The sequence below is a fragment of the Oncorhynchus clarkii genome, chromosome 30 (genome assembly GCF_045791955.1).
Source record: "Oncorhynchus clarkii lewisi isolate Uvic-CL-2024 chromosome 30, UVic_Ocla_1.0, whole genome shotgun sequence".
Taxonomy (NCBI): Eukaryota; Metazoa; Chordata; class Actinopteri; order Salmoniformes; family Salmonidae; genus Oncorhynchus; species Oncorhynchus clarkii.
This window is the reverse complement of record NC_092176.1, coordinates 17,120,396-17,146,213: the sequence shown is the minus strand read 5'-3', so window position 1 is coordinate 17,146,213 and position 25,818 is coordinate 17,120,396. Positions and strand designations below refer to the sequence as shown.

The 25,818-nt window shown below is 43.8% G+C and overlaps 2 protein-coding genes across 2 annotated transcripts; both read right to left on the bottom strand.

The window, feature by feature from the left end:
* Positions 1–1,458: 1,458 nt before the first annotated feature.
* Positions 1,459–4,846, bottom strand: LOC139389469 (charged multivesicular body protein 7). The gene is made up of 10 exons (XM_071136253.1): positions 4,300–4,846; positions 4,016–4,187; positions 3,737–3,922; positions 3,450–3,583; positions 3,307–3,355; positions 3,094–3,213; positions 2,847–2,945; positions 2,689–2,746; positions 2,339–2,575; positions 1,459–2,249 (listed from the first exon to the last, which is right to left on the bottom strand). Exons 1-10 carry the CDS (start codon positions 4,581–4,583, stop codon positions 2,194–2,196), a joined length of 1,395 nt encoding a protein of 464 aa, XP_070992354.1. The 5' UTR covers positions 4,584–4,846; the 3' UTR covers positions 1,459–2,193.
* Positions 4,847–15,411: 10,565 nt separating this feature from the next.
* On the bottom strand, positions 15,412–25,508 carry LOC139389456 (leucine-rich repeat LGI family, member 3). The gene is made up of 10 exons (XM_071136226.1): positions 25,235–25,508; positions 24,918–25,133; positions 23,566–23,637; positions 22,207–22,278; positions 20,375–20,446; positions 20,199–20,270; positions 19,794–19,963; positions 19,532–19,696; positions 19,251–19,341; positions 15,412–18,939 (listed from the first exon to the last, which is right to left on the bottom strand). Exons 2-10 carry the CDS (start codon positions 25,124–25,126, stop codon positions 18,210–18,212), a joined length of 1,653 nt encoding a protein of 550 aa, XP_070992327.1. The 5' UTR covers positions 25,127–25,133; positions 25,235–25,508; the 3' UTR covers positions 15,412–18,209.
* Between the last annotated feature and the right edge of the window lie 310 nt (positions 25,509–25,818).

Here is a 25,818-nt window from a genome sequence, read left to right as displayed (position 1 = left end):
ATCCTCAACACTGGGGCCCCACAAGGGTGCGTTCTGAGCCCTCTCCTGTACTCCCTGTTCACCCACGACTGCGTGGCCACGCACGCCTCCAACTCAATCATCAAGTTTGCGGACGACACAACAGTGGTAGGCTTGATTACCAACAACGACGAGACGGCCTACAGGGAGGAGGTGAGGGCCCTCGGAGTGTGGTGTCAGGAAAATAACCTCACACTCAACGTCAACAAAACTAAGGAGATGATTGTGGACTTCAGGAAACAGCAGAGGGAACACCCCCCTATCCACATCGATGGAACAGTAGTGGAGAGGGTAGCAAGTTTTAAGTTCCTCGGCATACACATCACAGACAAACTGAATTGGTCCACTCACACAGACAGCATTGTGAAGAAGGCGCAGCAGCGCCTCTTCAACCTCAGGAGGCTGAAGAAATTCGGCTTGTCACCAAAAGCACTCACAAACTTCTACAGATGCACAATCGAGAGCATCCTGGCGGGCTGTATCACCGCCTGGTACGGCAACTGCTCCGCCCTCAACCGTAAGGCTCTCCAGAGGGTAGTGAGGTCTGCACAACGCATCACCGGGGGCAAACTACCTGCCTTCCAGGACACCTACACCACCCGATGTCACAGGAAGGCCATAAAGATCATCAAGGACATCAACCACCCGAGCCACTGCCTGTTCACCCCGCTATCATCCAGAAGGCGAGGTCAGTACAGGTGCATCAAAGCTGGGACCGAGAGACTGAAAAACAGCTTCTATCTCAAGGCTATCAGACTGTTAAACAGCCACCACTAACATTGAGTGGCTGCTGCCAACACACTGACACTGACTCAACTCCAGCCACTTTAATAATGGGAATTGATGGGAAATGATGTAAATATATCACTAGCCACTTTAAACAATGCTACCTTATATAATGTTACTTACCCTACATTATTCATCTCATATGCATACGTATATACTGTACTCTATATCATCGACTGTATCCTTATGTAATACATGTATCACTAGCCACTTTAACTATGCCACTTTGTTTACATACTCATCTCATATGCATATACTGTACTCGATACCATCTACTGTATCTGCCTATGCTGCTCTGTACCATCACTCATTCATATATCCTTATGTACATATTCTTTATCCCCTCACACTGTGTACAAGACAGTAGTTTTGGAATTGTTAGTTAGATTACTTGTTGGTTATTACTGCATTGTCGGAACTAGAAGCACAAGCATTTCGCTACACTCGCATTAACATCTGCTAACCATGTGTATGTGACAAATAAAATTTGATTTGATTTGATGTAAATTACAGGCCTCATCTTTTTAAGTGGGAGAACTTGCACAATTGGTGGCTGACTAAATACTTTTTTGCCCCACTGTATAACTATTGTAAAATAGACTGTGTCCATGAAATGTATATAGTATGTATAAGCTGGAAGTAGAAGCCTAAGCATTGTTGTTCACTAGTTTATTCCAATTAGGGGAGGGGTGATAGGGTTAGAAAGCAATACATGAAAATATTTATATTTAGATATATCTCCATCTACATATACACAAACACAGTTTGGGGTCACTTAGAAATGTCCTTGTTTTTGAAAGAAAGGGACATGTTTTTGTCCATTAAAATAACTAAATTGATCAGAAATACAGTGTAGACATTGTTAATGTTGTACATGACTATTGTAGCTGGAAACAGCAGATTTTTCAGCTGTGCTAACATAATTGCAAAAGGGTTTTTTAATGATCAATTATCCTTTTAAAATGATAAACTTGGATTAGCTAACGCAACATGCCATTGGAACACAGGAGTGATGGTTGCTGATAATGGGCTCTAGATATTCCATTTAAAAAAAGAAGAAATCTGCCGTTTCCAGCTTCAATAGTCATTTAGACCATTAATGTCTACACTATATTTCTGATCAATTTGATGTTATTTTAAAGGGACAATTATTTATTTTTTGCTTACAAAAACACAAAAAAATATATGGCGGATTGGAAGGGATGCTCACAATTACGTTGATGGAAGCTACAATCTGCAATATTAAAGCTGATCTACCCCCTTTAAAAAAAAGTGATCACAGACCTATGTTACAAAAGACATATCATGCAATTATTTTTGATCACCATGCCCAGACACATTTTGAGGGTCAGGGATCGTTAGTGCAGTTTACTTATTTTATTACTGTTGTCACTGTGCAGGCTCAGCCCTCTTCACTGGAGAGGTACGATATTTTTGTTGAAGACCTAAAGGGAGTGATGAGTAGACAAAGGTTACTTCAGTAGCCTCTTTTGTGGTAGCATTTGAAAGATAAAGGAACAAGATAGAGACATACCTGTATCTGCAAGCGTTATGCAACTACGCGCTTTGTCCAGTTCATCACCTGTTATATTGAAGTGGTTTTGAGGGACTGTGGGCAAAGCGCTCAGCAGATCATCACAAAGAGAACCAGATTCCCTGACAGGTGAAAGAGGGTGTGACGGTACTTCAGGTAGCGTAGAAGGCTCATCCAGACTAGAGTTCTCCAATAAAAATCTTAGCTCATCCTCCAGCCCGTCTGTGTCTGCATCCGCTAAACGAATAGGATCATTATCATTTGCCAGACTCTCTGGACATTGGCCATTTGATTATGAAATTGTTTCAACACTACAACGAAATAGCTGTATAATATGGAATAGGACATACTTGAGTTGAGTGCTCCACCAGCCAGAATTTGGTTCACTTCATCCTGAGTGTCACACAACTGTAATATCAAACAGTGAGAAAATAAATTTAGACTGGTGTGGACATGCAACAGTTCAATAATAGCATCTAAATGCAGTCCCGGTGAAGAAGAGTCTGACCTCTTGGATTTGATCCACAAGGCTCTCAGCTCTTTCTACTGTCACATCCTTCAAAGAGAGTCGCAGGGCTGACACTCCAGCCTGATACGCCTGTATCACCTAGAGGCATGCAGAAAGATTTATATAAAGAGATCACAAGACCTTAGTTCCTGTATGTGGATGTGGGACATTGCCCACAAATTACCCACATAAGCTTGCTCTATTTTGGTTAGATTTTTGAATGTTAATGTATCAAGTGCATATTCACTAGTTTGTCGGTCTGTGAGTTTGCTATCTTGTCTAGGATTCCCTTCACATTTTCCAGCTGGGCATATAAGTGGTCTGCTTTCTTCTCGACTCTCTTTCGGCTTCTCAAACACCTTAGAGCCTGGGGGAGAGAAATTCATTGAGGTTTCCCCGACAGCATTTGAGTTGGTGAAAGACAAAAAGTCAACACAGGATCTGAGGATTGTAAATCGACCTGAGATTTCTTCCCTTCCCGCAGCAACACCCTAGCTTCTTCTTTGTACCTACAGACATAACACAGCACAAATCACACACAATCTTGTAACATCACATATTTGACAACATTAAATGATGGGTCACACTGCACAAGGGACGCACTTCTCTGCCTCTAGTCCCAATGCCTCCACCCTCTCTTCAAGCAGTCTCTCACTGCGCTGGAGCTGGTAGATGCCTAGGTCTACATCACTGACAGGAGACACATGATTCTGTCCTGGCTGAGAAAACTTCACAATCTGTACAGACAAAAATATATATACATTGGCTCAATGCTACACTGAGACAGTGACATTATCCTCAAAGAAATCTGTGTGAAAGCTAGATAATGGTATGAGTTACCGTACATGTAATAATATGCTCACTTAAATGAATTATTCTATTATCCTCACCTTCTCACCTCCATGCAGCGATACTGTCACCTGCTTCTCCCTCTGCAGCTGTAGCAGAGCCATACACAAGGTACTCTCGTCAACACAGACATGGGACGACAGTGTACGGAGCTCCTGGAAGGACAGGAGAGAGTGGTTGGCCACTGGGGAGCTCCGGTAGACACCAAGCAATTCTGCTGCCTTCTCCTGGAGGAAAACATACAGAACATAAGTAAGAGGTTAGCGTTACATATTAGTTGCCCCTTAACAAGTTTTAAATTAACTAATTATAATACACACCTTTACCAGTTCGATGACAACAAACAACTCCTTCAAAGTAACCCCACTGCTACCAAGAAGAGTTGAAAAGGTCCATTTTAAAGGCTTCACCAGCAACAGGCCAACACCCCAAGACACCCACCCACAGTCTACATTTGAGGCAAACTCTGACTCCCTTTGTATCTTGCCACACCTGCCAGAAATACAAACAAGTACAGTCAGGTAAGGAAAGTGGGACTATGGCACTTTTAGGTAGGCAAAATTTTCTTCACACATTAGCAGATTGAATTTAATTGATATTATACCTGGCCATGCACTGAATGACAGTAGCCAAACCCAAAGGCATAATTCCTTTTCTCTGAAAAATCTTGTTCAGCTCCTGCAAATTAACACAGACGGTTCCGCGACTCCTGCAGATTTTAAGAATGAGTGATGTCCAGAAATCCATTTTACTGTCCCAATCTGTTGTGCTGACATCTCGGTTTTCTTTAAAGTCAGAGAACAGGAAATTCATCCGTTCATCGTCCTCCCACTCAGGTGGTAACGCTACTTCAGTAGACATTTCTTCCCCAAGATTTGATGGAACCATTTATGTACAGCAAAAGACAGATAATGAGAGTGAAATGCTAACGTTAGCTAAGCTAGCAGGCAGAATAACAAACATTAAGTGACCAAGGCTATATCAAACTGAGCTGTTTCACTAGAATATTCTATGATATCATTTCACCCAGATGATCAGCAAGCAACCATCTAACCAATACCTACTGACTGTGTGCTCCACAACGTATTGTTTTGAAGTTTGCTGCTTCTTCTTCCTCTGCTGCTGCTTCTTCTTCTTCGTCAATGAGGTTTAACGGCGGTTGGCATCCAATAAATGTTACATTACCGCCACCTACTAGACTGGAGTATAACTCCCTTATACTTTTCTTGAAAATAAAACATAAAATCTACAAATACCCTACACTCACTAGAAACCCACCACCCTACTCCACTATTTCAATCTACCTAGTCCTACCTCAGGCCAACAGCCTGAAAGGATGAGACACCACCACTGGGTAGCCTAGTGGTTTGAGCATTGGACTAGTAACCGGAAGGTTGCAAGTTCAAATCCCCGAGCTGACAAGGTACAAATCTGTCGTTCTGCCCCTGAACAGGCAGTTAACCCACTGTTCCTAGGCCGTCATTGAAAATAAGAATTTGTTCTTAACTGACTTGCCTAGTTAAATAAAAGGTCAAATAAAAATAATAAAAAACACACCCTGTAACTCTTCTGACATCAAGTCTCGTACACCAAAATACCCCTCTGCAGCTGCCACCACAACCTCAATTTTCTGTGACTTATGTTCCATCCCTGCAGTACAGTTGATAACCATTGCATAAATAGCTAAAAATGCAATCTTACTGAAGCATATATCACTTGTTGGTTTATCTCTCTGTACTGGTACAGATCTACTACTCACACCACTTCTCTCAGGATCCCTCCCGCTTGACCCATCTTCCTCTACTTTCTTCACTGCCTCAGCATATGACAACTTCTGCTCTACTCTAACCCTGGAAACCTCAACCTGCCTCTCTCGCACCGGACATTTCTGAACCCCAGGCCCATGGGCACCCCTGCAATTGACACATACCACTACTTTCCCCAATGCTACACATTCCTTTGTCTCATGCCTTTCTCCACACCTCTCACACCTAGTAACCTCCCTCCTACATACTGCTGCCACATGCCCAGAAGCTTGACACCTGTAACAATGTAATGTATTCAGCTCAAATGCTTGTATGGGATAATTTATATATCCTAACATCCCTTTGTCAGGCAAAGACTCAACATCAAAACTAAAAGAGAACAGACAACTGGTACGGCAATTGCTCGGCCTCTGACTGCAAGGCACTACAGAGGGTAGTGCGTACGGCCCAGCTCATCACTGGGGCTAAGCTGCCTGCCATCCAGGACCTCTACACCAGGCGGTGCCGTCATAGACTGTTCTCTCTACTACCGCATGGCAAGCGGTACCGGAGTGCCAAGTCTAGGACAAAAAGGCTTCTCAACAGTTTTTACCCCCAAGCCATAAGACTCCTGAACAGGTAAACAAATGGCTACAGTTTATAACGGTGGCAATGAATGCAACAAAATCCACTTTTTTAACATACATGGTATCTTCTGTCTGGCAGAAAACATTTACTACAGGCTGTGGTGTATCCACTACTATACAGTATCTTCCCTAGCATCACATGTTTTCTCCAGGAACTCAGGATCATGATCCCCACCACAATTGCAATACCTCGTTGTCCTTCTACACACCGTTCCTCAGTATACGCTGTTCGTCTGCACACAATTGAAACATGGTCAAATCCTTTACAATCCTTACACTGCAGTGGTTTGGGGATGAAAGCTTTTATGGCGTATCTTACATAACCAAGCTTCACATGTGTAGGTATTTGCTCTTTATCATAAAAACAATAGGACCGACTTTCTCGTTTTTCCCCATTCACTCAGTAGGTCAGACGCCGGGCACTAATCACACCAGGAATTCTCTTCAGGTGTCCAACCTGAACATCCGTCGTCGCCCCTAAGATTACTCCTTTGACAGGTGCTCTACTTCGAAGTTCAAAACACAAAACTTATGTTGTCCGGATTCTATTGAGGCCCACTGCAATCTTCCTCTGCTCTTAAGAAATACAATTCATCAAAATAAGACTTCTCCTGGTCACTCTGACAGACTCCACTTTTCCAAGCGCATACTTCCCCATCTCCGACACGTCAAACGGGTTTCCCACATATGCATCCTTACTCAACAAACGCATCCCAACAAGAAGCGATTCATTATCATTCACACACGTATCCTCCACTCCAATTTTAGACCATTCCCTTTTTGTTCCAGTTTCGATACTACTGTTGTCTATTCAGAGCATTCGTCTTCGCCAAATTAGCTTGCCGCGCTGCTTGATTTGAACTCAGCATCCACTTCCGCCATCTTCTCACTGACAGTCACCTTGCAGAATGCAACCAACCCTCGCTTGCAGCTGCCAGCTCACTTCCTCAACGTCAGATTTGTGCTGTTTCTGTGCATGTTCACGATGGTTGGAATCAGAGGGCGTGTTCGAGTGGATCACTTTTGTCAAGTCGGTGACAAAAAGGTGGGTTGCATTACCATTATGGTTATAAAAATTGTCAGACTTCAGACTCATGTGATCAAAGGTCATGCAGTTTTTAATTTAGTCGCCTTCAAGTCAATGCAGTTGCTTCTCACCAACTGCACCATACAGCCATCACCTGCCTTATAAAAAAAGATTGCGGTTTTGAAACTGCAGTAAAAGTGCAGTAACTGCAGTCGACTGTGGAATTTTGAATGCAGTTATTGCAGAATAACTGCAGCGTACTGCAGTTATACTGCACTCTAACTGCAGTTACATTGCAAAATTACTGCAGTAAAAAAACAAACGTATTTTGGACACAGTATTTGCAGCATACTGCAGTTATTCTGCACTCTGACTGCAATCTTTTTTTTTCGTAAAGGCTGCATTGTGGAAGGCACTATTTGTCAACCTATCATTAGGGTGTTTTTGTTTGATCCATGCTAACCTCATCCCCAGGCTAGTATTGCTGGCGCATATGCCACGATCACGTCCTATCGAAGTTATCAAAAGCTCCTAGTTCTGAAATTTCACTTGAACAATGCTTCCCATTCAAGAATCACATTGAAGTTCCATTCTGAGGCGGAACTGAAACAGGAACCAACTTTGCCTTGATTCTAAAGCTACAGAGCAAGGCCGGCATTATGGGCGGAGCTTATGGGGCCTGGCCCGCCCTACTATACCTCCTTGCCCATCCAAATCAAATATTGAAATGTTGATCATTTATTTGACCGAGACACGGCCGACAGAAAGACGCATCATTCTAAGATAAAGCATCCGAGCGAGCGAAACAGCGCCCCTCTGTTTCCGTATGTGTAGACCATGTATCTGATTCTGTCTGGACCAATAGAGTATGGCATGTCATATTATATTCAATCCAATTCAATTCAAGGGCTTTATTGGCACGGGAAACATGTGTTAACATTGCCAAAGCAAGTGAGGTAGATAATATATAAAGTTAATTTTTATTGTTTATTTCACTTTATATATTAACAGTAAACATTACACATACAGAAGTTTCAAAACAATAAAGACATTACAAATGTGATATTATATATATATATACAGTGTTTTAACAATGTACAAATGGTTAAAGGACACAAGATAAAAATAAATAAGCATAAATATGGGTTGTATTTACAATGGTGTTTGTTCTTCACTGGTTGCCCTTTTCTCGTGGCAACAGGTCACAAATCTTGCTGCTGTGATGGCACACTGTGTGTAACGCCGTTCGTCTGTAGGAGGAGAAGCGGACCAAAAAGCAGCGTGGTGGTTATTCATGTTCTTTAATGGAAAACTGAACGATACATGAAATAACTCAAATCTACAAAACAACAAACGGAACGTGAAAACCTATACAGCCTATCCTGTGACAACAAACACAGTGACAGGAACAATCACCCACAAACACACAGTGAAACCCAGGCTACCTAAGTATGATTCTCAATCAGAGACAACTAATGACACCTGCCTCTGATTGAGAACCATACTAGGCCGAAACAAAGAAATGCCCCAAAACATAGAAAAACAAACATAGACTGCCCACCCAACTCACGCCCTGACCATACTAAATAAATACAAAACAACAGAAATAGAGGTCAGAACGTGACAGTACCCCCCCCCAAAGGTGCGGACTCCGGCCGCAAAACCTTGACCTATAGGGGAGGGTCTGGGTGGGCGTCTGTCCGCGGTGGCGGCTCTGGCGCGGGACGCGGACCCCACTTCACCATTGTCTTAGTCCGCCTTATTGTCCGCCTCCGTGGCTTTCTCACCATGACCACCCCTCTCAATGACCCCACTGGACAGAGGGGCTGCTTGGGACAGAGGGGCAGCTCGAGACAGAGGTGAAGCAGCAGCTCGGGACAGAGGGACAACTGCTCGGGACAGAGGGACGATAGCAGCTCGGGGCAGAGGGGCAGCTGCTCGGGACAGAGGGGCGGTAGCTGCTCGGGACAGAGGGGCGGCAGCTGCTCGGGACAGAGGGGCGGCAGCTGCTCGGGACAGAGGGGCGGCAGCTGCTCGGGACAGAGGGGCAGCTGCTCGGGCGGCCCCTGGCTGACTGGCGGCACTGGCGGCCCCTGGCTTACTGGCGGCCCCTGGCTGACTGGCGGCACTGGCGGCCCCTGGCTGACTGGCGGCACTGGCGGCCCCTGGCAGACTGGCGGCACTGGCGGCCCCTGGCAGACTGGCGGCACTGGCGGCCCCTGGCAGACTGGCGGCACTGGCGGCCCCTGGCAGACGGGCGGCACTGGCGGCCCCTGGCAGACGGGCGGCACTGGCGGCTCCTGACAGACGGACGGCACTGACGGCGCTGGGCAGACGGACGGCTCAGGCGGCGCTGGGCAGACGGGCGGTGCTGGCGGCGCTGGGCAGACGGGCGGCGCTGGCGGCGCTGGGCAGACGGGAGGCTCAGATGGCGCTGGGCAGACGGGAGGCTCAGATGGCGCTGGGCAGACGGGAAGCTCCGGCAACGCTGGACTGAGTAGCTCTCGTAGCGCCGAACAGGCGGGAGACTCCGGCAGCGCCGGAGAAGAGGAAGGCCCTGGTAGCGCCGGAGAGGCGGGAGACTCCGACAGCGGCGCCGGACAGGCGGGAGGCTCCGGCAGCGGCGCCGGACAGGCGGGAGGCTCCGGCAGCGGCGCCGGACAGGCGGGAGGCTCCGGCAGCGGCGCCGGACAGGCGGGAGGCTCCGGCAGAGGCGCCGGACAGGCGGGAGGCTCCGGCGCCGGACAGGCGGGAGGCTCCGGCGCCGGACAGGCGGGAGGCTCCGGCAGCGGCGCCGGACAGGCGGGAGGCTCCGGCAGCGCTGGAGAGGAGGAAGCCCCTGTAAGGATGGGCCGGAGAGACAGCCTGGTACGGGGGGCTGCCACCGGAGGGCTGGTGCGTAGAGGTGGTGACGGATAGACCGGCCCGTGCAGGCGCACTGGAGCTCTTGAGCACCGAGCCTGCCCAACCTTACCCGGTTGAATGGTCCCGGTCGCCCTGCCAGTGCGGCGAGGTGGAATAGCCCGCACTGGGCTATGCAGGCGAACCGGGGACACCGTGCGCAAGGCTGGTGCCATGTAAACCGGCCCAAGGAGACGCACTGGAGACCAGATGCGTAGAGCCGGCTTCATGGCACTTGGCTCGATGCCCACTCTAGCCCGGCCGATACGCGGAGCTGGAATGTACCGCACCGGGCTGTGCACCCGCACTGGGGACACCGTGCGCTCCACCGCATAACACGGTGCCTGCCCGGTCTCTCTAGCCCCCCGGTAACCACAGGAAGTTGGCTCAGGTCTCCTACCTGGCGTAGCCATACTCCCTGTTAGCCCCCCGCCAAGAAATTTTTGGGGCTGACTCTCGGGCTTCCATCCGCTCTGCCGTGCTAGTTCCTCATAATGCCGCCTCTCTGCTTTTGCTGCCTCCAGCTCGGCCTTGGGGCGGAAATATTCTCCTGGCTCTGCCCAGGGTCCTTTCCCGTCTAGAATCTCCTCCCAAGTCCATCTCTCCAAGTAGTGCAGCCTCTCCCACTGCTGATTTTGCTGCTGCTGCTGTTGCTCCTCCTGCTGCTGCTGTTGCTCCTCCTGCAGCTGCTTTTGCTCCTCCTGCAGCTGCTGTTGCTCCTCCTGCTGCTGCTGCTGTTGCTCCTCCTGCTGCTGCTGTTGCTCCTCCTGCTGCTGCTGTTGCTCCTCCTGCTGCTGCTGTTGCTCCTCCTGCAGCTGCTTTTGCTGCTGCTGCTGTTGCTCCTCCTGCAGCTGCTTTTGCTGCTGCTGCTGTTGCTCCTGCTGCACCAGTCGCTTCTCCTGCTGCTGCTGTTGCTCCTCCTGCTGCTGCTGTTGCTCCTCCTGCTGCTGCTGTTGCTCCTCCTGCTGCTGCTGTTGCTCCTCCTGCTGCTGCTTTTGCTGCTGCTGCTGTTGCTCCTGCTGCACCAGTCGCTTCTCCTGCTGCTGCTGTTGCTCCTGCTGCACCAGTCGCTTCTCCTGCTGCTGCTGTTGCTGCTGCCTCTGTTTACCACGCCGATTGGTCCTTGGTTGGTGGGTGATTCTGTAACGCCGTTCGTCTGTAGGAGGAGAAGCGGACCAAAAAGCAGCGTGGTGGTTATTCATGTTCTTTAATGGAAAACTGAACGATACATGAAATAACTCAAATCTACAAAACAACAAACGGAACGTGAAAACCTATACAGCCTATCCTGTGACAACAAACACAGTGACAGGAACAATCACCCACAAACACACAGTGAAACCCAGGCTACCTAAGTATGATTCTCAATCAGAGACAACTAATGACACCTGCCTCTGATTGAGAACCATACTAGGCCGAAACAAAGAAATGCCCCAAAACATAGAAAAACAAACATAGACTGCCCACCCAACTCACGCCCTGACCATACTAAATAAATACAAAACAACAGAAATAGAGGTCAGAACGTGACACTGTGGAATTTCACCCAGTAGATATGGGAGTTTATCAAAATTGGATTTGTTTTCGAATTCTTTGTGGATCTGTGTAATCTGAGGGAAATATGTCTCTCTAATATGGTCATACATTGGGCAGGAAGTTAGGAAGTGCAGCTCAGTTTCCACCTCATTTTGTGGGCAGTGAGCACATAGCCTGTCTTCTCTTGAGAGCCATGTCTGCCTACGGTGGCCTTTCTCAATAGCAAGGCTATGCTCACTGAATCTGTACATAGTCAAAGCTTTCCTTAATTTTGGGTCAGTCACAGTGGTCAGGTATTCTGCCGCTGTGTACTCTCTGTGTAGGGCTAAATAGCATTTTAGTTTGCTCTGTTTTTTTGTTAATTCTTTCCAATGTGTCAAGTAATTATCTTTTTGTTTTCTCATGATTTAGTTGGGTCTAATTGTGCTGCTGTCCTGGGGCTCTGTATGGTGTGTTTGTGTTTGTGAACAGAGACCCAGGACCAGCTTGCTTAGGGACTCTTCTCCAGGTTCATCTCTCTGTAGGTGATGGCTTTGTTATGGAAGGTTTGGGAATCGCTTCCTTTTAGGTGGTTATAGAATTTAACGTCTCTTTTCTGGATTTTGATAATTAGTGGGTATCGGCCTAATTCTGCTCTGCATGCATTATTTGGTGTTCTACGTTGTACACGGAGGATATTTTTCCAGAATTCTGCGTGCAGAGTCTCAATTTGGTGTTTGTCCAAAGTCTTGGTTGGTGAGCGGACCCCGGACCTCACAACCATAAAGGGCAATGGGCTCTATGACTGATTCAAGTATTTTTAGCCAAATCCTAATTGGTATGTTGAAATTTATGTTCCTTTTGATGGCATAGAATGCCCTTCTTGCCTTGTCTCTCAGATCGTTCACAGCTTTGTGGAAGTTACCTGTGGCGCTGATGTTTAGGCCAAGGTATGTATAGTTTTTTGTGTGCTCTAGGGCAACAGTGTCTAGATGGAATTTGTATTTGTGGTCCTGGTGACTGGACCTTTTTTGGAACACCATTATTTTGGTCTTACTGAGATTTACTGTCAGGGCTATATCTGACCATACAGCATCAGCTACATGGGCTCCATTTAGTAAGAAAGAGGGGCGCTGTTTCGCTCACTCATTGGCCTCTGCAGGCTCCAGTGACACACACGTATGATTTCTGCACGTATGATGAACACACGTATGATTTCAGTTTGTGAGTCAGTGATATGGGAGTTGGAGCCATGTTCATTTCGATATTATAAAGAAAAACGTTTATAAACAATTGCAACACTGCCATGTTGATCCTATTAATTAAGCCTTGCTGTTGGAAAACAACTAGAGTGTCCAACTTTTTGCGCAGATGCACCTCTCCGACTTCACCCACCGATTTTCATCTATAGTAAACTTCATTACATGCTGACCAGACCGCTCGTGCCCATGTTGATTTTGTCCTCCCACACCAGACGTGAAAAGGATACGCAGGTTGAAATATCAAAAAGAACTCTGAACCAACTATAGTAATTTGGGGATAGGCCGAAAAGCATTAAACATTTATGGCAATTTAGCTAGTTAGCTTGCTGTTGCTAGCTAATTTGTCCTGGGATATAAACATTGGATTGTTATAGTCCGACAATTAATCCAGGGCTCCTTAGTGGCGCAGCGGTCTAAGGCACTGCATCTCAGTACTAGAGCTGTCACTACAGACCTGGTTTGATTCCAGACTGTATCAAAACTGGCCGTGATAGGGAGTCCCATAGGGTGGCGCACAATTGGCCCAGCATTGTCTGTGTTAGGGGTTGGCCGCAGAAGGCTGTCAATGTAAATAAAAATGAGTTTTTAACTGACTTGCCTAGTTAAATAAAGGAAAAATAAAAGGGAAACAGTTTGTTTTCTAGTAATCTCTCCTCCTTCAGGCTTCTTCTTCTTCTTTGGACTTCATATGGCGGTTGGCAACCAACTTTAAGGTGCATTAACACTTCCGACTGGAGTGTGGACTTCAGTTCATCTTTCAATCACCCACGTGGGTATATGCTCCTAAAAACCAATGAGGAGATGGGAGAGGCGGGACTTGCAGCATGTTAAGCGTCACAAATAGAACCAAGTTCTATTTTAGCACCTGGCTACACAGACACTTGTTGACGCGCACGAGCAATGATCGAATAACATGTGTGTCAATTTATTTTGCATCGCTCACGCACACAACACAAGCGCTGACCATACCGCTCGAGTCGCGTGCACGAGCTTTGCAAAATAAATGTACATTTACATGCTATTGCAAAATAAATGTATACATACATGCCTGGTGTGGGTGGACATGGGGCGTATTTGAGTGGTAAGGCGAAAGCAACCAACTGTAGATGAAAGTCAAGGAGTGAAGTAGGGGGGGAAGTGCATCTGTGACAGCCGAAAGTCAGACACTAATGTGGTTTTCCAACAGCAAGGCTCAATAAGATCAACATGGCAGTGTTGCCATTGTTTATGAAAGTTTTCTTTATAATGTCGAAATAAACATGGCTCCAACTCCCATATCACTGACTCACAAACTGAAATCATACTTGTGTACTCTCAATCAGTGAGAGAGAGCATCAAATATCACATTCCTTTGTATACATCCACTGTATACGTGAATCATAGTTGGTTCCTGTTTTAGTCATACCTTTGGACACATTCGTGTGTGTCAAACAAAAACACCCTAATGATTGGTTGGCAATAGAGCCTACCATAATGCAGGTGATGGCTGCAGTTGGTAAAGAGTAACTGCAGAAACTTGCAGTCAAAACTTCATGACTTTTGATCAATTTTTTTTTTTTACCTTTATTTACCTATTTTTTACTATTCTTATTTTCAATGACAGCTTAGGGCAGAACGACAGATTTGTACCTTGTTAGTCAGAGATATGAACTTGTAACCTTTCGGTTACTAGTCCAATGCTCTAACCACTAGGCTACCCTTCCACCCCAGCACACGATTGTTGTAAAGTTCATGCAGTCGACATGTACTTTTACCCCATAATGCAACAAACTTTGAAAGGTGGTAACCAATGATGGTCACTGGCAACTCACAAAACTGAGTTTTATTTCATTGTGGTCCTTGCTATCCGAGATCCTTGGGATGTCCAAACTCGGACGTTACCCCATTGAAGTTAAACATTTTAAAAGGTTAAGGTTAGGGTATGGGTAGGGGTTAAGATTTAGGGTTTAGGATAGGGACGTCCCAAGGATACCAAATAGGAATAACAATTTCACTGGTCGTCTTAGAAAAAAAATTATGTTTGAAAACGGATTATTATGTATTTTTTATAAAAAGTACTAATGATGGTTGTACTGTTGCTTCATTAGTTGTATGCATGTGCTTACTGTGACTGTCACCCATATTGACTAGATAGCTTAGTAGGAAGTACCCATAGAAAATGACAGTGGCCTCTAGTGGCCAAAATCCCGTATTAGCATGGGTAGCGCCATTGAGAGCTTCCACCATTTTAATGTAGTCAACTGGGTGGGACTTCATTGGCTGATCAAGGAAAACTAAAGTCCAGAATAATAAAGTTCAGAATAGTAAAGCTTAGATGCAGCATTTTTAATAGGACATTTATTACTTCAGATACGTACAAGTGGCAACCATTTTCAGGACAAATATTTTGCTCTCACACTATTTCCACTTCCATGGTGGTAAGGGTGATTTAGGCTACACTTTAGTGCACCATACAATCACTATACTAATAATAACCCACATAAAATGTGTAGACATGGTAGACTATATAAAGAATAATGTTGAACCTAGTCATTTTATATTTGACATAGAGAGTGTAACTTTTCTCCATACAAGTGCAGTAAAGGCCAATCACAGAAAAATGTGTAAATGTCAACTGTGTAAATGAGGATGTTTAAATTGAGTATTTATTGCAAGTTTTTTAGTTAATGTGGGTGCACTATTACAGTAGATGCATGGATACATTACATTACGTACAGTGTAAAGCTACATAAAATGCACAGAGGAGAATAACATAAAATGTCTGAAGACAAGCTATAAGTTATGTAGAATCAAAGTGCACAGAGATTTGGCCAGAATTTGGATGTTGACACATTCTCTAGGCAACATTTTGAACGTTTAGCAAATACAGACATGAGGAGTCAAGCCTGGATTTTAACTGATTCTCAATTGTTAGGCATTCAAATTGGGAATAAAAATGTTTGGGCAATTGACTGCCCGTGTAGTTCAGCCACAACATACAAAGTGTACATATTCATGCATATTTTCACATATATGACAGGAGCTTGACATAACCTTCCAGTACTATTCAGTTAACATTCATTTAGAGAAATCTGTGTAGCCTAGCTACATTCTAGATTAATGAAAATATATTGGTATCAATCATGATCAACAACATAGAGAGATACATGTTATTTATGAGCTCTTATTACCTGTGAAACATTATAAAACTTATACAGAATAAGCATTATTTTATCAAATATAATTTACTGTAAAGATACCATTATGGCATGCAGATTACAGTTTATATTGCTTTGAAAATATATTAACTAGCATTTCATAGAATGTCCATATCAAACTCTATTTGATGTGAACAGCTATTTTCCTATTGCATGAATGAGATGAGGGCAGGCCCCTAATGGCAGGTAATTCAAGAAAGAAGATGAGTAGGCAGCCAGTAAATTGCAATAAACTTTAGTGAACTATTAACAGAATATACTATGTTAATAGTTCACTAAAGTTTATTACAACGTACTGGCCGCCTACTCGTCTTCTATTGCATGAATAAAATGATTTTATAACAGTCAATAGAAAACCGTTCAGTAGATGCACATGCTTTTCACATAATCTGATGTTAGTTATATGTTTTTATTTGTACTATATCTGCACCTTCCATTATATTTTCCATGTAGCATGAATTCATGGTAAATAGAGTAAGTAGTGATGTTGCAAAGTGATTTGACACATATTAATCATGGTGATATGTTTTGTCATTACACATTAATTGATTCAATCAGAGACATCAGAAGATATCATGCATTTCCTGTTTGTTAGTACTCACTCTTCAAAAGTGGTTAACTAACCTAACAGGCATTTAGTCACATGGCTTAGATGATTTGCTTTTCTCCATGGGCCCGATTCCGACCCGAGTTAGCCTTGCTTAAATTGAACATTATTCCCTTATTATGCACTTTTCCCTCTATGCATATTCTGACAAACTTAAGCATGAGAATAGCATGCTATTCACCTGCAATTGGTTGGGGGTGGAGATCTAAGAAATGAAGGCGTGGCAGAGGTGTGTCTACAGATATGCCATATTCTGATTTTGACTTAATTCCTTCATAATTCCACCACCTTTACGCACGAGGAAACCATGAATAAGGTCGAGCGAACCTTCCAATTCCAAGAGGAAAAAGCATCTACTTAATTTTTTTCTGATAGAAATAACAGCACTGTAATTTACAACTTGATAAGAGCTATTGATAACAGCTAGGTAAATGAGTAATCTGTTTTTGATAAGGGAATTGTAAATATAAATGACACTTGTGTTAGGTCTATTTTACCTTATAATCTCTGGAGACGTGAAACCAGTCATATGGCAGCAAACTTAAGCATATGAACATATCAACTTTCCCACAGTAAAGGTTATGAAGTACTGTGCCATTATGCAGAATTTAAATTGTACAGTCTTTTTTAACTTGCAGGGATGGGCACTCTCGAATGTCTTGAATACCGTGACTTTCTCTGTTTCCTATTTCTATCATGTGAAATATTAGCCACTATCAGTATCGACCGTCAGTACTGTAGGCCTAATAACAACACATATTCAACTAACAATTTACTTTTAGTTCCCTTTAGTTGGTTTAACCTTCATTGTCATTCCATTTACTTACATTGCTGTGTTTACCTTCATTTGTTTCCTTAGTAACAGTTGATAATATAAAAAGACATAATTCAATCATTACGGAGTGGAGCGCAGACCAAGCTGTAATAGTTTGAACCCAATGCATGGCGCAATACTTGGCCGTGTCATCACACAGTTCCATGGTTAGTGCAGGCAATAGACGAGAGGATAGAACACTGTTGTACACTCCCTGTTATAATTCTATGTACACTAATCTTCCAACATTATCATGTTTTGAAGAACTGAATGTGTCAATTTTCAGAATCAACATTTTCTTTCTTTCGTGCGTAAAGTTTCTCTAAACCTGTTTTTTATGATTCATAAATACTTTCCTAAATCCAAATAATCTGCAAGATCAGAGTATTTTTGTATCTACCATCTACCAATTGGTGTTTTCTTTCATTGATCCCTAATATTTTGAACCCGTTCTCTCGAGTCTGTCGACAAAATTCTAACTAAAAGGTGCACCGTATTTAAAGGGATGGCTTAAGATAAGTGCACTGAAAAAAATATTGAATGAAGATTCCATGAGAAAATCTGTTGGCTAGCAAGTGGGAGGGTTTTCAGGGGTTGAATGAAATGTATTCAGAGTGTGCAAGGTAGCCACACCTGCAGAGCGCGTTATGTGACTAAATAAGGTAAGTCTGAATACAAAATACTAAGAAATGCGTCGGAAAGACGTGTGTAGGAAAGGTGTACATTCCTAAGTTGGAATCGGGCCTCATAAGAACAGAACAGACTCATGAATGGTCTCAGAGATTCTGACTGGATTGGTCTATTTGGCACTAAGATCTACTATTAGGTGCTGGTAGGCCAGGGTGTTGCCTTTGAAGCTGGCTGCCAGCAGGATGTCTTTGTTGTCCACTGACACCAAGCTGAAGGCCCGGGGTGCTCTCATGTTGAGCTCCTGGAAGAGCTGGAAGCGCTGGGTAAGGTCGTCCCACAAGTAAACTCGAGAGAAGGAGAAATCACTCCCTAAGAGGAGATACTGGCGGGGGCCCACGATGAATGGATACACAGTCATGGAGCCACGTGAGGGCAGGGTCTGAATCTCAACATAGCGCTGCCCCTCCCAGCGGAGAATCTTGGAGTCGCCAATGAAGCGTGTAAGGCAGAGGTAGAGAACTTTGCGCACCCAGAAATGCTTGACCATCTGCACGTCAGCAGTCTCAGTGATTTGGGAATGAAAGGCAAACTGGCGCAGGCTGCGGTTCCACTGGTAAACCACTGGGGGCTGGGAGGCACTGGAGAGAATGAGACGCTGCTTCCCCTCCACATCTAGGAACTCCACATGGGTGTCACGATGCCAGGGATGAAGGGATTGGTGGGAGTAGAAACCGTTGCTGTTCCAGCGGTATATGCTCGTAGAGCCTGCCTTGGAACTGTCTGCTACTGCAAAGTACCACTCATCATCCAGCTGGAAGGTCTCAACAAAGTTGGGTTTCCTCACACGTGTGGTGTCAATGTCCTGGATCTTCACAAATCGCTGTGGGTCCTCTTCCCACCTGTAAAGGTATCAATCAGGTCAGCCATCCCTAAATCATCATTGTAAACATCTAACCTTAAGTAGATATCCACAGACTTCCAGTCATTGAGCTAATGCTAGTTAGCATTGGCTCACGAAACTACCTCTAACTTCCTTCATACTGGACACAGAAACATAAAAATGGTATCCACGAGTTCATATGACTCTGAGGAATTGGATAAAGGGCCTCATTGCCAAAATCTCGAAGTATCCGTTTAACACAATTTGTGGCTAAGAAAATGAACAAGTCAATGACACTGTATTGCTTATAGGAATTGGAATAAGTCTCACTTGTAGATGTGGGATCCTCCAAAAAGTTGAGCCACAACCATGTAAAGAGTGTTGTTAATTACCACAGGCTTGCAGTAGACAGCAGAGCGAGCTAGGAGAAACAGAAGCAGAAAGTAGCAAGTTTAGTTGACTTCAGTATCCTCTGTGTACTTAAAGAAGTAGTTTGCTCCCAGATACAATGTAAATTATCTTGGTCTATAATTAAATGATAATAGTTGAATGCATTGATTGTATTCTGGCATGAATACATATTTTTAGAAGGCGTCTTGGAAGAAACGTACATGTTATATTATGGTACATCCGGAAGACCATTTCCACATGATCCCATACAAACAGTGTACAGAACCCAGTATCAGGCTGGGCGAAGGCCACAAACTGATCGTCGTTGAATTCATAGGACTCCACTGACACAGACTGGAAGGGGAAAGTTTCATAAACTGCAAAGTCTACAGGGGAAGAGAGAGATTAAGATTTATCAACCTGTAAATTAAGTGCCTTGATGTCCTGTGAAATGAATAATTGTTTTAATAATTGGGGACAAACCTGCGCTGATACAGTTGAAGTCTCGTGGGGTTAGATCATGGATTCTGCGGTCTTGGAACTCAAATGGGCTGGCACAGTAGATGGCAGGGACAGAAGTGTTGGACTTCTCCATCCAGTCCACAAGCCACTTGATTTTACAGTCACAGCGGAAAGAGTTACCCCGCAGGTCTCTGGGTAAAAAATATCATTATTGTCCACCTATGACACACTTCTTAGAAAACTATCTGTAGTAAGGATTCTCTGTAAGCACTTTAAATTACAGCACTTCATAAAGTGGGTAATAACATGGTAATAGTATGTTAATACTAATAAGTTATAGTTACTTGTTTTAAAAACATAAAATCACAAGATGAAACCAATGATGATAAGGATACCATGTTCCCTTTTAAAAATATATGTACTTACAAGTCTGTCAGAATGTCAAAATATTTGAAGAGTTCTCGTGGTAGGAGCTGCAGGTTATTATTTGACAGAGAACTACAAAAAACAGAAAATTAATCATGTCAAAACATGTCCATGCAATTCAAAACTAGTATTCTTCCATTGATATTTACAGAGAAATAGGCAGAAGATATACTCACAGGTGAGTCAAAGATTTAAGCCCTCTGAAGGTGTGCTTTGACAGGGCTTGGATGTCATTGTTCTCTATAAATCTGATGGGCATACAGAGAGAGAGGATCACTCATTATACTGTGTCACACATACACGGAGTATACCAAACATTAAGAACACTCCTCCCTTTTGCCCTCAGAACAGCCTCGATTTGTCTGGTCATGGACTCTACAAGGTGTCGAATGCGTTCCACAGGGATGCGGGCCGATGTTGACGCCAATGCTTCCCACAGTTGTCAAGTTGTTTGGATGTAATTTCGGTGGTGGACCATTTTTGATACACACGGGAAACTGTTGAACGTGGAAAAAACAGCTGCGTTGCAGTTCTTGACAAAGCCGGTGTGCCTGGGACCTTCTACCGGTTCAAATATTGTGTTTTTCCCTCTGAATGGCACACACACACAATTCATGTCTCAATTGTCTCAAGGCATAAAAATAATTATTTAACCTGTCTCATCCCCTTCATATACACTTATAGAAGTGGATTTAACAAGTGACATCAATACCTGGATTCACCTGGTCAGTCTATGTCATGGAAAGAGCAGGTGTTCTTAATGTTTTGTATACTCAGTGTAGATAGTAGACTTGTGAAAAAATGCAAGCAATCATGACAATCAAGATCAACCCAGTGAATGAATGATTCAGACAGACAGCTTTGTATTAATAGCGGCATCTCAATGAATGTGTATTCTTATGATAAAAACATGCTTTCTGGTAGAACTCGGGGTCATTTGCCAATATAATACAATCAAGATAATTTGAATACATTGCCATTTCAATCATGCATAGTACACAGCCTTCTTCTCCATATTCAGAGTATAACATTGGTCTTACTGAACCTTTTATCATAATTGTGTCTCTGTCTGTCCCTCATTTATTTATTTAATTAAAAAGCTTGTTACCAAGGGGATCATGTCCTGCTTCTTGAATCTTAAGCAGCTATAATGGGAATGGACCTGGGCCTGGCTGTTGGCTGGAATGTCTGCAGTAAGAGCAGCACTGACCTTGAGTATAAGCCAAGTGTTGAAGAAGAGGGGGGAGGGGATCTAGGAACAGCCTACTGGCTGCGGTGAAAAGTGTTCAAAACAAACAAGCCATCATCTCACATTTTTCTAATGAAGTTAACATAGCAGGTGTATGTTTTGGATATACTTAAAATTGAGAATTGACAGTTGGCAAAAGAGCCCCATCATCAGATACTTAGTAGGGTGCCTCTACATGGGTTCAGTAATGAATATAAATATTACCTGAGCCCTGTATCAAAGGTTAGGTGAAAATTGACTACAAGTGTATTCTCTGTATTCATTCTGGATCTGTGAAGCATCCCAGGGCTACACAGTGTGAGCTCAGCCAGCCTGCATTCTGTCTCCTATATTGAGCAGCACTGAATATGAAGATATGAGTTCATTAGCATTCACAGTGAGGAGCCACCTTGGGTAGAGCTGGCAGGGCGATGCAGAGCCCTGGGGCTGAGCTGCAGCCAGAGCCACACAATCATTTTATGGAGCCTAATGCATTGCTTTCGTGGAAAGCAGCAAATGTGATGGTATCAGCAACCTCATATTTCCTGGGGCCCAACTTCCCATCAATTAACAAAATGGTATGCTCAGCTTCACCAGGCCCCACAAAGGCAGTAAAGGCTCTGTGGTAGGAGGAGGATCAATATCCAATGCTATTTACGCGATCCTTGTCTGGCTGAGAACTGGATCTTTCATTGTAACACCACTACCTCATCCTCTCAGATAGAATGGTTGTTGGGGGTATATCTGTGGTTGAATAAGGGCACAAAGTATGACACTTACAAGTACTGCAGGTGTGACAGACCTGCGAAGGCATCATCAGCCACAACAGTGAAGGTGTTGGAGTTCAGCAGACTGTAGAGAGGGAGAGAAAGAGAGAGGTTTATAACACACTGGAAGGAAATCTGTTTCACTTTTCTTTTCAAATGCTTAATTTAACAAAATCTCCAGAAAAATACTGCTGGAGAGGTAAAAAAAAACATGCTAATCAATACTGGCTACTGTAAATGTGTATTTATTTACACAGGATTACACATGGACGCAAGTAGTGTACAAAACATCTCCTCCAGTAACAAATAAATCACCTGAATGGTTGTGGAGTGGAAATAGGAAGAGCTATTCAATTTCAAGGAACAGATCAACTGTTCAATATAGTATAGGTCAGCTTTAAAGGCCCAGTGCAGTCAAAAACCTAATTTTCCTTTGTTTTATATATATTTAAACGCTATGTGGTTGGAATAATACTGTGACATTTTTTAAATGATAATGCCATTTTACGGTAAGAGCTATTTGAAAATACCTCCTGAAATTTCAGCCTGTTTTGGTGGGATGGAGTTTTGTCCTGCCTGGTGACATCACCAGGTGATTCATTAGTTAAAAGACCAATAAGAAAGAGAGTTCCAAACCTCTCTGCCAAAAAGCTAGTTTTCAGTTTTCCCCTCCCCACTCAGACCACTCCCAGACAGTTGTAGCGAAATTCTTTCTTGAGACAATTGCTCTTTGCTAAGAAGCTTTGCTAACAAGCTCCTTATTTACCATTTTAATTGAAAACAATCACAGTAAGGTACTTAATTGTTACCCAGAAATGATTTGATATTGAGATTAAAACAGCTGCATTGGGCCTTTTAATATGAGCTCAAAACCACAAAATGTGAAAACACACACACGCAAACACACAAACACACACACTCCATTGAATCTGCATAGACAGATAAGCCATTGTTTAAACAGAAGAGAACTGAAGGGAGTCAGTCATTGGCGATGACACTGATACAGAGCCACTTTACTTTCACTACTGCCATGTCACCACTGTTTTCAATAACAGTTTATTTCAAGAGATTTATAGTGCTTGTATTGTCTAACAAATGTTACTTCACGACTTGTGCTTTTTATCTGGTTATCTGTATGTGTATGTTTAGCCCTCAATCTTACTACATGTATTATCTTGATTTTGGTCTCCAAAACAACAGGCGAGCTTGGTCTAGCTGATTTTGTATAGAAGATGGTGTCTTGGAGAGAACATGTTAAGCCTTTTAATTTGAACCCAAACCACAGAAGTAAAGTTGAGACTGTTTGCTCTAGTTCCTCTAACTCAGACAGGAAGGGAGAGAATGGGATGATGGGATATGCATGAATACTCACAGAAACTGCAGAAGGTGCAGGTGGGAGAAGGCTCCCTCTGGGATTGTAGTGAAGGCTGCATTCACCATCGTCCTGAGGAGTACAGACAATCAACTTATCATCATTCAGACTCCATCAATTAACATTGAGTCAATTTCATAATCCTTATCCAACCCCTGTTGTGCGAAAGGGCTTGTTGCTCCATGCTTAAAGTGGATGTATGTTGCCAGTCAGCCACAGAGGTTTGTGAATTTTGTATGTTTATTAGCATAACTTTTGGTTAAAAGTTGAAAGGGAAAAATAAGAATTGTTAGATCCTGATGGATGGTGGTACTGCATCACACCTAATCAATATAAGGGGAAGGGGCCTGCATGGGAATGTTCTCCTCAGTCCCCAGGCACAGTCAATCTATTGACAGAACTGAACATGCAGCATGGGATGTTTTACCAAGAGCTCCTGTGGATAAATCTGTCTTACTATTTGAATTTCAAGAAGGGCAAAATCTTTTAAAACTAGGACACAGTTTCCTTATTCACAGGTCCATGTCTTCATCACTTTAAAATGAGGCCACCTCCACCTTGCAGTGCTTGTGCACTTCAATTCCCCAAACTCTTTAAATGCAAGAACATAATGCTCAATTACAGAAAGATAATACATTCAGTCAATAGAGACAAAAATCTAAGTAAACCCAACATTTTTGTATAAGCAAAATGTATGCAGATAGAGTATGCTATCTACTACATTATTGGCTTCCATTAATTGAGTGTGCACTATCTATCTAACCTTCGTAAGGTTACTATTCCTTGGAGGACACACAGGTCTTTTGCTGTGAGATGTGAATCTATTGTAAGTGTCTCTCCCAGGAGGGCTATGGCACATCCCATTGCTCTACTCCAATCAATGTAGTCTCATTTCTGCCAGCTCCCCCTGACTTCTGTCCAAGAATGAGGAGAGACTGAGGCACAGTGCCCATTTGTTATCTTTTATTAGCATTTGTGAAGGTCATCTTTTCTTTCTCATAATGTCTCTTTAAAATCTTTCAGACACACGTTCTTGAGGAGCACAAACACTGTCTTTCTCTCTTGAGAAGCATAGTATAGTATAATATAATCTGAAACTGTTTAAAGATGTTGTAGACATGAAGTATAAGCTTTTGGTAACCAGAGTAGACTCTGCAGAACACATTGTAAAAGTGTTGCCTATGTTTGCGTGATGTGATGTCATCCGTAAAAACCATGCATGACATCACAGTCTTCATGTACATTATCAACAGCTGGTTTTATCATTTTGGAATGAAATGTAAGGAATAGACCAAAAATCTGAAAGAGTATACATGAACAGACACACACAGAGTGATCAGTGTTGTACTCACAGGGAGATGATCCCAGGGGGAAAGCTCTTGGGGATAGTCTTGGTATCCACACAGAAGGCACTGTCTTTGGTGCAGGAGCAGGTGGTAGGACAGCGGGGGATTTTGGGGACCCTCTTGGCCCCAGTCTCCCCCACCAGGCAGAGAAGCAGACATAGGCTGGACAACAGCTTCAGCCATCCCGGGACCCTTCTCGATCCAGAATTCAGCATATTTCCTCTACGGATGTACAGAGGCAAAGGGACTGGTGACAAAGACTGCTGAGCCTCAAGAAGTTGTATTTTCCCTTCAAAGAAGAACAAGACAAAATCTCTGTTTACCTTGTAGCAGCAGCAGCAGCAGCCGCAGCAGTAGAAGTGATGTTGCTGAGCTATCGAAAGGCTGTGAAGAGTTGGGGAGAGAGAGTGTGAGAGAGAGAGAGAGAGAGAGAGAGAGAGGGCAGTCGGATGGTATCTTCACTGAATGTGTGTGTGTGCTCTGCAGCTTCCCTGGATGTGTGTGTTCTCCCTAGAGCTGCTGTCAGAGTGCAGACTGCGGGAGCGAGGCTGCAATTCCCCGCACTAGGACCTGTACGCAGCGCCACTGACTCTGAATGATTTACTATCGTACACAGAAGACTTAAAAATATGACCAGGGAGGCAGCCAGGCAGGGGGAGGGGAGAGGAGGAACAAGGCAGTGTCAGGCCTGGCAGGGTGGGAGGGAATGGAAGGGTGAGGGGGTTCTGGGGTCTTTACACTGCCTCAGACTCTCTCTCTCTCTCTCTCTCTCTCTCTCTCTCTCTCTCTCTCTCTCTCTCTCTCTCTCTCTCTCTCTCTCTCTCTCTCTCTCTCTCTCTCTCTCTCTCTCTCTCTCTCTCTCTCTCTCTCTCTCTCTCTCTCTCTCTCTGAACCTGTTATCATCCTG